Source organism: Schistocerca gregaria, chromosome 7 (assembly GCF_023897955.1).
Source record: "Schistocerca gregaria isolate iqSchGreg1 chromosome 7, iqSchGreg1.2, whole genome shotgun sequence".
Classification (NCBI taxonomy): domain Eukaryota; kingdom Metazoa; phylum Arthropoda; class Insecta; order Orthoptera; family Acrididae; genus Schistocerca; species Schistocerca gregaria.
Genome location: NC_064926.1, coordinates 253,969,179 through 253,982,484, shown reverse-complemented (window position 1 = coordinate 253,982,484; position 13,306 = coordinate 253,969,179). Strand labels below are relative to the sequence as shown.

The 13,306-nt window shown below is 44.3% G+C and overlaps 1 protein-coding gene across 1 annotated transcript in view; it reads left to right on the top strand.

Moving 5' to 3' along the window:
* The window catches only part of LOC126282012 (myrosinase 1-like), a 108,071-nt gene that overhangs the window by 32,035 nt on the left and 62,730 nt on the right, over window positions 1–13,306 (top strand). The window contains exons 3-4 of the mRNA XM_049981403.1: window positions 936–1,070; window positions 3,380–3,502. Coding sequence (XP_049837360.1) covers window positions 936–1,070; window positions 3,380–3,502 — 258 coding nt within the window. The remainder of the gene's footprint in view (window positions 1–935; window positions 1,071–3,379; window positions 3,503–13,306) is intronic.

Below are 13,306 nucleotides of genomic sequence, written 5' to 3'. Positions count from 1 at the left end.
AGATATTGCTCTGCACGTTCGGAAAGACTCCCTACCCTCAACGTTCGGATGCACGGTCTTGTGCCGACGGCTTCAGACCGCACGGCTGATCCCGCGTGGCAGTCACCAACGTCATACGCCAGGGACGCGGCAGAGCCGATGTCACTGGTAGCCGGCGATGTTAGTTGTTACGCCAGTGCGGCTGCTGCTGCTGATGTAGGCTCGCTGACGCTTCACAGGCTGAAATGACGCACCACGCCACGACCCGGGCCACGGGCAACGACTGTTATACGCAGGCGAAATTCACGAACAGTACTTACACGTGTTTCGTGACCGCAGTTTCATCCGCACAGGCCGCACTCACTCACAGTGGTGCTGATGGCACTACCCACACTCTCTAACCGAACGCCACATTAGTGGATTCCGTTTTCCACCGTAAATGCGTACTACAACCGGAGCGTATATTAACCCACTAACGACACGGTGGTCATCTTGGCTAGTTGGCTACAGACCTACGTGAAAAGGTCGAGCAGGCTTGGAAAACGTATCCCAGGGCATTATTCGCCGTCGGTGCGACCCGCTGGATGCCAGAGTCAGCTCCCGCATTGCCGCCGTGGAATACGCCAAGTATTAACTCTGGTGCTTCAGCATGGATCGATAACTGGCAACACAGAATTGCCTATGCTATTGATTTGTAAATGTAATCACTTCATGTATTGTATATGCACTGTTGCAGCAATAAATGCTGAGTGAACTGGAAACCTATAAAAACGTCTACTAATTTTTACTCCTACTGTGTATAATCGTTCATATGGTGGTTATAAAGCAAAACTGGTGGCAACAATATAGAAAGTATAGACAGCTGAATGTGCTGCATTTCATGAAATTTAACGAAAGAAATGGTTTCTGCTGATGTCTGAGAATACACACTTCACCTTACTTTTCTTTTGTTTTAGGCAAACGTGTACCGATTCTCCATATCATGGCCACGGATTTTACCGAACGGGGATACCGATGTTATTAACCAAGCAGGCATCGACTATTATAACAATGTCATCAATCTGCTTTTGGAAAATGAGATTCAGCCGTTGGTGAGTAGTTCAGTTTCTTTTAACGTTAATCGAGAAGGAAAAATATAAAATCATGCCTAGTTGCAATATCCAGTTACCCTGATTTGACACTGATTTGAAAAGCTGAGTGTGATGTCAGAGCGCGAAGACGTACACTGATTCGAAATGTAAGAACGAAAATTTCCTAGAAATATGCCTTGAACATTTGCATGTGGTGGAATTGAATAATCTTGAAATGTGCTTTTGTGTGGTGAAATGGAGTTGTGTTGTGATGGAATCTGTTTACGGCACTTTTACAACAATGGCATCATTAAACAAGATAACAGAGTTGCTTACAACTAGCTACGTTTACCTGCAAAACACATCAAAAAAAGTTTTGCATCACTCCGGTTCCCAGAACTCCTGAAGATAGGCATTGACGGTGGATATTTTATCAAAGACACAGTCCCTTTGACTGTTCAGAGATGTCGCTAAACCCACCCAAAGATGTAAACCACCTTGCAGGAGCAGCGCCTATTAGACAGAGGGGGACCGACAGTCGATCAGTTCCAGCCGTTCCACCAGGAAGGACGTACACGGCTCGTGTTGTCTGTAGTTCAACGATGCCTAGGTGGTCATTACCGAGGTTCGATCGCGTCCGCATTGTTTGTACCAGGAAGGGCTCTCAACAAGGGAAGTGTCCACGCGTCTCGGAGTGAACCAAAGCGATGTTGTTCGGACATGGAGGAGATACAGAAGTCAGGAACTGTCGATGACATGCCTCGCTCAGGCCGCCCAAGGACTACTACTGCAGTGATGACCGCTACCTACGGATTATGGCTCAGAGAAACCCTGATAGCAACGCCGCCATGTTGAATAATGCTTTTCGTGCAGCCACAGGACGTCGTGTTACGACTCAAACTGTGCGCAATAGGCTGCATGACGCACAGCTTCACTCCCGATGTCCATGGCGAGGTCCATCTTTGCAACCACGATACCATGCAGTGTCGTATAGATGGGCCCAAGAACATGCCGAATGGACCGATCAGGATTGGCATCACCTTCTCTTCACCGACGAGTGCCTTCAACCAGACAATCGTTGGGGACGTGTTTGGAGACAACCCGGTCAGACTAAATGCCATAGTCACACTGTCCAGCAAGTGCAGCAAGGTAGAGGTTCCCTGCTGTTTTTGGGTTGGCATTATGTGGGGCCGATGTACGCCACTGGTGGACATGGAAGGCGCCGTAACGGCTGTATGTACGTGAATGCCATCCTCCGCCCGATAGTGCAACCCTATCGGCAGCTTATTGGCGAGGCATTCGTCTTCATGGGCGACAATTCGCACCCCTATCGTGCACATCTTGTGAATGACTTCCTTCGGGACAACGACATTGCTCGACTAGAGTGGCCAGCGTGCTCTCCAGGCATGAACCCTACCGAACATGCGTGGGACACATTGAAAAGGGCTGACCTACTAACCGCTTTGAGGTATCTACGACGAATCGTCGTTGAGGAGTTGGGCAATCGGACCAACAGCCCCTTCATGAACGAAAACAGGCATGCTTCAATGCAAGAGGACGTGCTACTAGGTATTAGAGGTACCGGTGTGTACACCAGCTCTGATGGTCTCGCTATATTGTGGTAAAACATGCAATGTGTGGTTTTTATGAGCAATAAAAAGGGCAGAGATGACGGTTATGTTGATCTCAATTCCAATTTTCTGTACAGGTTTCGTAACTCTCGGAATCGAGGTGATGCAAAACTTTTTTGATGTGTCTGTATAGGTTCCACAAGGGATTCTCGACCATCATGAACTATTTGTTAATAGTACTGTGTCCAAGGCTTCGGCCTGCAGGTATTCTTGTACTTAGAAAATACTTTAAGGATATCAGTGTGTTGACACCAAGGAATCATTCAGTATTAGGAAAGTTATACGTATAGTCTGATGGCTTAGAACAACGTTGCATTATAACTAACCATTGTGGAGGTGGGAGGATGAGGTGGACAGAGATATATTGGTCGTGAGTAGATGAGGTGGACAGAGATATATTGGTCGTGAGTAGATGAGGTGGGGGATGGGGGAGTGGTGGACACAGAGTGAGGGTAGAAGGAAGTATACACAATATATTTGTTGATTGCATACGCGAACGAAGCCGCGGGGAATGGCCCAGTTAGTCAATAAGTGTCTGTAGACTGCTGTTAGATTTGCATGCTTGGACACTCTTCAGCTTCACTTTACCAGTATTTGGGTATTATGTACTTCCATTGGTCGCATCTGAACATCCACTATGTTAAAAAGATGACGTAAGGCGGCAGAGATAAATGTAGGCCACTTACCTTTTCTTTGCAGGTGACGATGTATCACTGGGATCTTCCACAAGCGCTGCAGTATATTGGCGGATGGCCAAATTCCATTCTAGCAGACTACTTTGTCGAATACGCGCGGGTGCTTTTCGATAACTTTGGCGACAGGGTAAGTCTAAAAAGGAAAAACTACGTAATGACAATTCATTCCATTATGATATGTATTGTTTTGTGAAGTAATCGATTGATAATATATGTGAAACAATTACAGTTTATGCTCCATTTACGTCATTTTCCCCTTATCTACTACTCTTTCTGACGGGTACACTATCCTCATGGTGTGTAACGCGTATTTTGTATCGTCATTGTGCAAATCACTGGCAGTGTAGTGAGTCAAATAAAAAATCTTCTTGTTGAAGTCTCCCGTGGTTTTGAACCGAGACACAGTGTCATATTTTTAAAATTTTCCTACAGACTTACTCGTCTGTTATTCCGATAAGATGTAATCAGCGAAACGTATTGAAAAGAAAACTGTATTTTCATAAATGAAAGTCTACTGAGTGTGCACGATCGATAACGTCTTCAAGAGGAAATTGACAGGCAGTCTCTTAAAGTTGGTCCATAATGTATTAGATTGAGATCGTTTAAATCTTTGCTTGGATGCAGGAAACAGGATGTAACCTCGTCATTCATCAAGACTAACATTTGCAAACTTTCCTATGTGAGAACATCTTCAGATACAATGTCACTGAGGGACTGGTTAGGGTTGTATAGGGAATAACATGGTAGGTGCCAATGGACAGACTTATTCTCATTTTTAGGCGGGCCTGACAGAGCACAGTTAAAATAGAAATGTATCTTAGCACGGTTGTGGTGTGACAGAGTGTAATCGACGCAGTCACAAAGTATCAGGATAAAACTGTGTACAAGCTCCTTGAAAGAACAGTCAAAAGCAGTTGAGAATAAAAAGGAAATTTCATACTTTTAGTGTGCTTAGAAACTGTAAGTGACGACCACATAACAACAACTTTGGGCTACCGCCACATAGCATGCATTTACATCAAGAAGCAACGTTAAAACCATACTGCACATCGGTTGTAAATCTACCTTGACAAAATCGAAGGAATAATGAACTTTAACACCTATTCGACGTCTAGGTCGTTAGATGTGCGTCAAAGGCATAACTGGGACAGAGCTGTGTAGCTATCAGTCTACATTCACGTGGAAGGTTTTAGAAAATCCATGGAAAATCAAAAACTGAATGGTCAGATGATTATAACCATTATTCCCTCTGGAAATTATAACAGTAGCAAAAACAGACTTTAAATGATGCGTTGCTACTATATTGTTCTATTCAATAACGGTAGTAAGCTTTCTGGAGTCGTCGTAAGGCATTTTGTCAAGGGCATGAAGTTAAACGGCATAATTTATAGTTAACATAATTAAAATAACAATGCGAATGACAAGTCATTCTGTTAACGATACACAGAGGACAGATGCCACATTTTAGAAGTCTGAACTGTGGAACGAGTTACGATTACAATAATGACATAGATGAAAAACTGCAGACATTTCGAGCAGTATGTAAAACAGTTGACAGCATACTTAGAATTACGCGTTACGAATGATGAAGTGTTGGCTGCGGTGGTGTATTGGTATGGCACGTGCGTGGAAACCGAGATCGAATTCCGGTCCGACCACGAAATATTTCATTCGTCCTTAAAGTTAGTCTTCCCTTCTCAACAATGTGGCGACTCGCTGGGAACGACACTTCTTGTGGATTTCACATTAAACTTGCAGGTACCTCGTTTGCGGTAGGACTCCTCAGGTAGACTCAGAGACTTACACCAAGCCGTTGAGCCAAACGGAATTATCATCATCACCATTACTATTATTATCATTATTGTTAATGACGCTGAAATAACTGAATGAAGAAACATATTAAAAAAGCAAAGGAAAAATAACACAGAATGAGAGATAAGACATGACCTTAACCAAATTATCGAAAGGAAATAGTGACAAGAATCGATCAAGGAAACGGTGGATACATCTTTCCCTAGTGTCCCATCTCTAGATCAGAAGCTGTACGTTTCCATCTTTCCCATCCAAATTAAACTAATCCAAGAGACAGGAGTTATTATTACATCACTCACAACTTTAGCTGGTGAAACCGGCTCGATAGTTATTGCCACCTATCGCCCACGACAACCTCGATTACAGAGACGAGTGGAAAGACGTAACAGTGAACTGAAATAATTGAAAAGACAATATACACTGGAAGAGAAACTATTAATGAAACTGCAAATAGAGTTCTGTGAACGTATCAACAGACAAGTAAAGGACATTTATGGCTTAAAGTCCAATTTTTTTCGAGTCATCAGTGTTTTGACTGGTTTAATATGGCCCGTCACGAATTCCTCTCGTGTGGCAACCTCTTCGTCTCAGAGCAGCACCTACTACTTATCACCTTACCTTCCTAATTGTTTGCAGAATGTACTCCAATCTCTGTCTTCCTATATAGTACTTACCTTGTACGGCTCCATCTAGTGCCATAGCAGTGATTCTGTGGGGTCTGAACTGATGTCCTACCATCCTCACCGTTTTTCTTGTCAGTGTTTTCCACGTAGTTCTTTCCTGCCGTGTCTGCCCCTTCTTCTTGTCAGTGCTTTCCGTGTATTCCTTTCGTCGCCGACTCTACGGAGAACCTCCTCGTTGCTTACCTTATCAGTCAACCTAATTTTCAACATTCTTCTGTAGCACAACAGCAACTCTTCTGAAACAGTACATGTTTCACAACCATATAATGTTCTGTTGAAAACGTACTTTCTCAGAAATTTCTTCGTTAAATCAAGATCTGTTGTACTAGTAGGCGTCTCTTGGCCAGGACTGCTGCTAGTTTTCTTTTTATGTCCTTCCTGATCCGTCCGTCATAAGTTATTTTGGCGCCTAGGAACCAGAACTCCTTAACTTCATCCACCGCGTGATCTCCAATTCTAATGTTAAGTTTCTTGTTGTTGTGATTTCTGTTAGTCCTCATTACTTCCAAGTTTCTTCGATTTCTATACTTATTAGACTGTTCATTCCGTTCAGCAGATCCTTTAATTTTTCTTCACTTTCTCCGCTGCAATGTCATCAGCAAATCTTATTATTCATTCAGTTCTTGAATCTTTATATTATTTCCGTTATTACTGCTTCGATGTATGGATTGAAAAGTCGAAAGTTTACATTCCTCTCTTACACTCATTTTAATCAGAGAACTTTGTTCTTGTTCTTACACTATTATCGTTTCCTCTTGCCTCATGTAGATAATGTGTATTAATCGGCTTTCCCTATAGCTTAACCATTTTTTTCAGAATTTCGAATATCTAGTATAATGTTACACTTTCCATGGCTTTTTCCAGGTCGAAAAATCCTACTAAAGTGTCTTTATTTTTCTTTAGTCTTGCTTCATTATCAGAATTGCTGCTCTGGTGCCTTTACCTTGATTACAGTTAAACTGATCGTCATCTAACACAACCTCAATTTTCTTTTCCGTTCTTCGATATATTATTCTTGTCTGCAACTTGGATGCATGAGCTGAGAAGCTGATTGTGCGGTAAGTCTCGCACCTTGTCGGCTCTTGCAATCTTGGTAATTCTGTGGATTATGGTGTTCCGGAAGTCAGATGGTATATCGCCATATTTATACATTGTACACAGCAACGTGAATAGTCGTTTTGTTGCCACTTCCCCACAATGATTTTAGAAATGTTATCTATCCTTTCTGCCTTATTTGATCTTTAGCTTTCCAAAGCTCTTTTAAATGCTAATTCTAAAACTGTAACCCCTGTCTCCTCTTTATTGACTCCTCCTTCTTCTTCTATCACGTCATAAAACAAGACTTCTTCCTCATAGAGGCCTTCAGTGCACTTTTCCAAGTATCTTAATGTTACCACCCGTCCATTTAATTTCACAAATGGCTGTTAACTTTTCTGTATTGTGAAACAACCCTTAAGACAATCACTTCTTTTATGAATTCTTCATATTTTCATGCAGCCATTTCTTCTTTGTATCCCGTACTTACAATTTATTTCCTTCCTAAATGGTTGGTTTAAAAATGGGTGGGGTGGGGGTGGGGAGGGGGGGGGGCAGGAAGTGACCAAACTGCTATGTCATCGCTCCCCATTCCTAAATGACTTATATTTCTGTATTCCTGAATTTCCATGAACATTATGGTACTTCCTTCTTTCATCCACCAATTGTTTTTCTTCTGTTACCCATGGTTCCTTCTTAGTTTACTGTTAGAAAGAAAAGAAATTAGTACACACTGTGAGAAGTTTCCAGCTCACTCAACATTTATTGTTGCATCAGTGCACATGGAGTAGATAAAATGATTACTTTTGTAGATCAGTAGCACAGGCGGTTCTGAGTTACCACGTATCGACCCATGCTGAAACACCAATATTAGTACGCAGTGCAACTTCCACGGGCTACAATGCAGGCGCTGACTGTGGCATCGAGTCGATCATACAGATGGAAGATATTATCGTGGGACACCTAATGTCACACCTGTGTACACGTAGTTGTGTACGAGTTGTTCGATGACGGGTTGCAAGAGTCTTTTCAAGTCCCATCATATCAAAGATGTGTTCGATTGGAGAGAAGTTCGGAGGCTGTGGTGGGTAGGGAAGTTTGCTGCACTTCTTGCACAGCACGTTAAGTCTAAAGGGCACTGTGTGGGCTTGCAGCACCTTCCCTTTGCAGAAACGACAGAACAACGGGTCTAACAACATTTACACTGGTTAGCCTCCCCTCCCGAAATAACAAATCTGAACGAGGTTTGTAGCTTATCGTACTCCAGACCACAACGCATGCGGTGATGTCATTGTCTCTTGAACGCATACACTCTACGAGAGAGCCCTCAGCAAAACTCAAAAATGACCATCACTTGCGTACAGGCAGAATCTGCTTTAATCGCTGAAGACCACGACTCGCCATTCCAAGTCACCCTCTGGCGGGACGAGTCTAGCCGTTCTAGTCAATGCTGTGGCTTGATGGAAGTCGGGCGAGATGTTTGCGTGCATATAGTCCACTGCTAGTAATCGGTTGACAACACCTGATGTTGACACGTCTGGGCTTATAAGGCCTCTTATCTGTGTTGTGCCAGCTGTATGGTGTGCCACTGCTCTCGTTACAATAAGACGATCCTGGCGGGTGTCCGTGCGACGCGAACGTCCAGAACGTCGTCCACGGGTGTGAGAACGTTCACTTGACCGTTGATATCGTTGCAAAATTGGCGCAGCATGTCCAACTTGTGTAGCAGTTATCCGGAAGGATCTTCCCGCCACTCGGGAGGCGACAATTTGGCCCCTTTCAAAGTCGCTCAGTTGGTTGTAGGAAGCACGAGTGCAGCTCCATGGCATGGTTTCCTGCTTGCTTCACACAGAGCCTTTTGAATGTGAGCATTCCCCACTATGCAGTAGACGCAGGTGGCAATCTGGTAGCTATGCCGCTACGATACCCCGTTGCCGGACAATGTGGAAACCGATATCAGTACATCTACCATTCCTCAGGTGACATATGCCGTCATCGGATCACAATCTGTGTTGTCATTCCAGATGCACTATTTTCTTTTTTCTTTTTGCGGCAGTGTATTTTATTATTAAGTTTTGGTTAATTTACGCACGTCACTGCCCATAACCAGTACACATAAGGGAACTATATTCTGTCTAACACTGACCTGGTTAGTCGTTCACAAGAGATTTTGACGCACACGGCCATCTTTGTCATAAAATATGGAACCTTTATGGAGAGGGAAAAGCTTCTTATAGGAATCAACAAGTATTCCGCAAACAGTGGTATTGCGAACCAGCTCACTCAGTTCAGCCACGAGGAAAATAAAATAGGTCTTTATACAGGTTATACGAAAGTAATCTATATATTATTTTAAACTGCACATCTCTTTAACTATAAGCGACAGAAATAAAAGATTTTGCATGTCATTTGCAATAAGGTGTAGCTTAAACTAGTATATGCTTAAAATGACCACCTTGCACCACAATGAACCGTCAATAACGATTCAGAAAAAGCACCATACCTTTTATTGTTTAGTATCTGCGCAGGCGTTACGTGGCTGTTACATTACATTGACGGTGTGGGTACTTTGCGGGCCATGAATTACCCACGACGACAGAGGTTCGATAATAATCGGCTAACAGAGCCCCTCAGGGGGGAAACGAAAAATCACTGTGCAGTTCATTCCAATGTGAATGCAGACATTGGCACAAATGTGCACTGTTATTACGTATTAAGGATTTCAACAACTGACAATCATCCAAGCGGTGGCATATATGGAGACTTGCCAAGTTCCACAAATACTTGAAGTTCCTCAGATCAGTTAAAGAATGTAAAGTAGAAGACATCATATGAAAAGAGCATATCAGCAATGAGCTTAAGACATATGCAATAACGCAAATAGTAGGCAAAATGGAACATTATAATCCTAAAAAAGTTTTGCTATATATATCCACAGAGATAAGGAACGTAGGTCGACCCGGAAACGTTGAAGCTGAAACGCTGCATCAAGAACAGCTTCCTCGAAGGTAATCTGTGAATGATGAAGATGATGATGATGGTGGTGATAATCTCTGAGGTATCGTAAGAAGCAGAACCGTGATGTTGTTTGCGGATTATGCAAATGTTAACCACAAGATCGGCCAAGGCGTGCAAAACTTTCATGGGTGCACAATGTGCTGATTGCATGCAGTTCGAAACCAGGCAGGTCTCGGCATCGGTGCGTCTCGGTTTTGTTCTGTCCTTCTCGGTACAGCGCGATATTTCTTTTCGTAATTTCAACATTTTGTGCGACTTATGTTGATCAGCACGACCTTGTCCGATTATGCAGAATTGTGGTTTGACTCCAGTTTATACTTCGCTGTTTGGCCATCGTGTAAAGGAAATTCATAGATCCAGTGGCTGTTGGCGCAAAAGGAGACACTCCAGCTGTCTATCTTCACAGTCGCTTAAAAATGAATTGGAGTCATAGAGGAGAAGGATAAGAACTCTCAGTACATGTTATATAGTCCCACAATCGGTGTTTATCGCCAAAAACCACATTGCAACCCGATGTAGAAGATTTACTTGATGATCAAACAGCTAAAATTTATAACGATCGACAGAAGATTTGTACGAGATTCACGGCACTGTGCATCAAGAAGAACTTGGAATTGAATATGCAGGCAAGGAACAGGTGGTGGAACTGGTGGCGCAGAGAGTAAACTTTCTGATGTGGCACGCATTATGACATCGTCAGTTGCGAGGCTGAACGCAGAGTATGGAGAAGTTATATATTACAATGACATCGTCAGTTGAGAAGCTGATCGCAGAGTATGGAGAAGTTATATACAGTCCTGGAAATGGAAAAAAGAACACACTGACACCGGTGTGTCAGACCCACCATACTTGCTCCGGACACTGCGAGAGGGCTGTACAAGCAATGATCACACGCACGGCACAGCGGACACACCAGGAACCGCGGTGTTGGCCGTCGAATGGCGCTAGCTGCGCAGCTTTTGTGCACCGCCGCCGTCAGTATCAGCCAGTTTGCCGTGGCATACGGAGCTCCATCGCAGTCTTTAACACTGGTAGCATGCCGCGACAGCGTGGACGTGAACCGTATGTGCAGTTGACGGACTTTGAGTGAGGGCGTATAGTGGGCATGCGGGAGGCCGGGTGGACGTACCGCCGGATTGCTGAACACGTGGGGCGTGAAGTCTCCACAGTACATCGATGTTGTCGCCAGTGGTCAGCGGAAGGTGCACGTGCCCGTCGACCTGGGACCGGACCGCAGCGATGCACGGATGCACGCCAAGACTGTAGGATCCTACCCAGTGCCGTAGGGGACCGCACCGCCACTTCTCAGCAAATTAGGGACACTGTTGCTCCTGGGGTATCGGCGAGGACCATTCGCAACCGTCTCCATGAAGCTGGGCTACGGTCCCGCACACCATTAGGCAGTCTTCCACTCACGCCACAACATCGTGCAGCCCGCCTTCAGTGGTGTCGCGACAGGCGTGAATGGAGGGACGAATGGAGACGTGTCGTCTTCAGCGATGAGAGTCGCTTCTGCCTTGGTGCCAATGATGGTCGTATGCGTGTTTGGCGCCGTGCAGGTGAGCGCCACAATCAGGACTGCATACGACCAAGGCACACAGGGCCAACACCCGGCATCATGGTGTGGGGAGCGATCTCCTACACTGGCCGTACACCTCTGGTGATCGTCGAGGGGACACTGAATAGTGCACGGTACATCCAAACCGTCATCGAACCCATCGTTCTACCATTCCTAGACCGGCAAGGTTCAAATGGTTCAAATGGCTCTGAGCACTATGGGACTCAACTGCTGTGGTCATTAGTCCCCTAGAACTTAGAACTACTTAAACCTAACTAACCTAAGGACATCACACACATCCATGCCCGAGGCAGGATTCGAACCTGCGACCGTAGCAGTCGCATGGTTCCAGACTGCGCGCCTAGAACCGCGAGACCACCGCGGCCGGCAGACCGGCAAGGGAACTAGCTGTTCCAACAGGACAATGCACTTCCGCATGTATCCCGTGCCACCCAACGCGCTCTAGAAGGTGTAAGTCAACTACCCTGTCCAGCAAGATCTCCGGATCTGTCCCCCATTGAGCATGTTTGGGACTGGATGAAGCGTCGTCTCACGGGGTCTACACGTCCAGCACGAACGCTGGTCCAACTGAGGCGCCAGGTGGAAATGGCATGGCAAGCCGTTCCACAGGACTACATCCAGCATCTCTACGATCGTCTCCATGGGAGAATAGCAGCCTGCATTGCTGCGAAAGGTGGATATACACTGTACTAGTGCCTACAATGTGCATGCTCTGTTGCCTGTGTCTATGTGCCTGTGGTTCTGTCAGTGTGATCATGTGATGTATCTGACCCCAGGAATGTGTCAATAAAGTTTCCCCTTCCTGGGACAATGAATTCACGGTGTTCTTATTTCAATTTCCGGGAGTGTGTTACAATAAAGTCAAATAACATACATGGAACGAGTTTGCGATTTGAGCCCCAACTATTATTGAATTTCTGACAAGAAAATAAAGTAAGATAAAAATTACAAATTTCGGACATGATTCGAAACCATAAAATTTTATATATAGTTGACTGAGACTGCGCTCAGTAAGGCATTGCAAGGTGAGGAATAAGATGATTGTGATTTCATGGGTAAAGTGGAAAATGACATTTTGAATGGGACAACTTCTAAAGAAACACTGCCCATTTCCCTAAATAGGAACACTATCTATATACCTAAGTTCAGTGGCGTTAAGGTAAACGTAAATTTTGAACAATCCAATGTAGCATTGAATTAATTAGAGGACTAGGTGTCCACACCATGGATGACACCGCAAATCAGTTTTTGTGCTATTTTCGAGAACGTTCGCCATTTCAGTTGAAAGTGTCGCTGTAAATCTTGCATATAGAATCGGTCGATCTGCAACGTAATTCCCGTTTAAAAGACAAATCCTTTTACGTTAGCACTGTCCAGCACTTCTACATTGTTTCGTTGGAAAGTGTTTCCACGTCTCAGCAATGAGGTAGGAAAACGTGATACGAGATTACAAATAGTTAAATTATACTAAGATATTGTTTTGTTTATGATCTATGTTGTTAACAAATATGAAGTACTACAGAAAGCCATATGCCTCATTCAACCCCTTCTCCATCCACCCACTCAGAGAATCTGACATGGTAGAGGTGGACGCCAGAAAACTGTAGAGAAGTGTAAGAACACCTGCTGAAAACCCGAGCTTGTTGTAGATACTGGCAGTGGAAATCAACCATAGTAAATGAGTTGGTGACAAATATGTGGAAAGAAACAGCGCTATTCGATTACACTATAGGCTGTGCACTGCGGGAACCAGTACCAAAATCTTACTATAGCTATGACTATCCGTCGAGAAAGACTTTGTGGT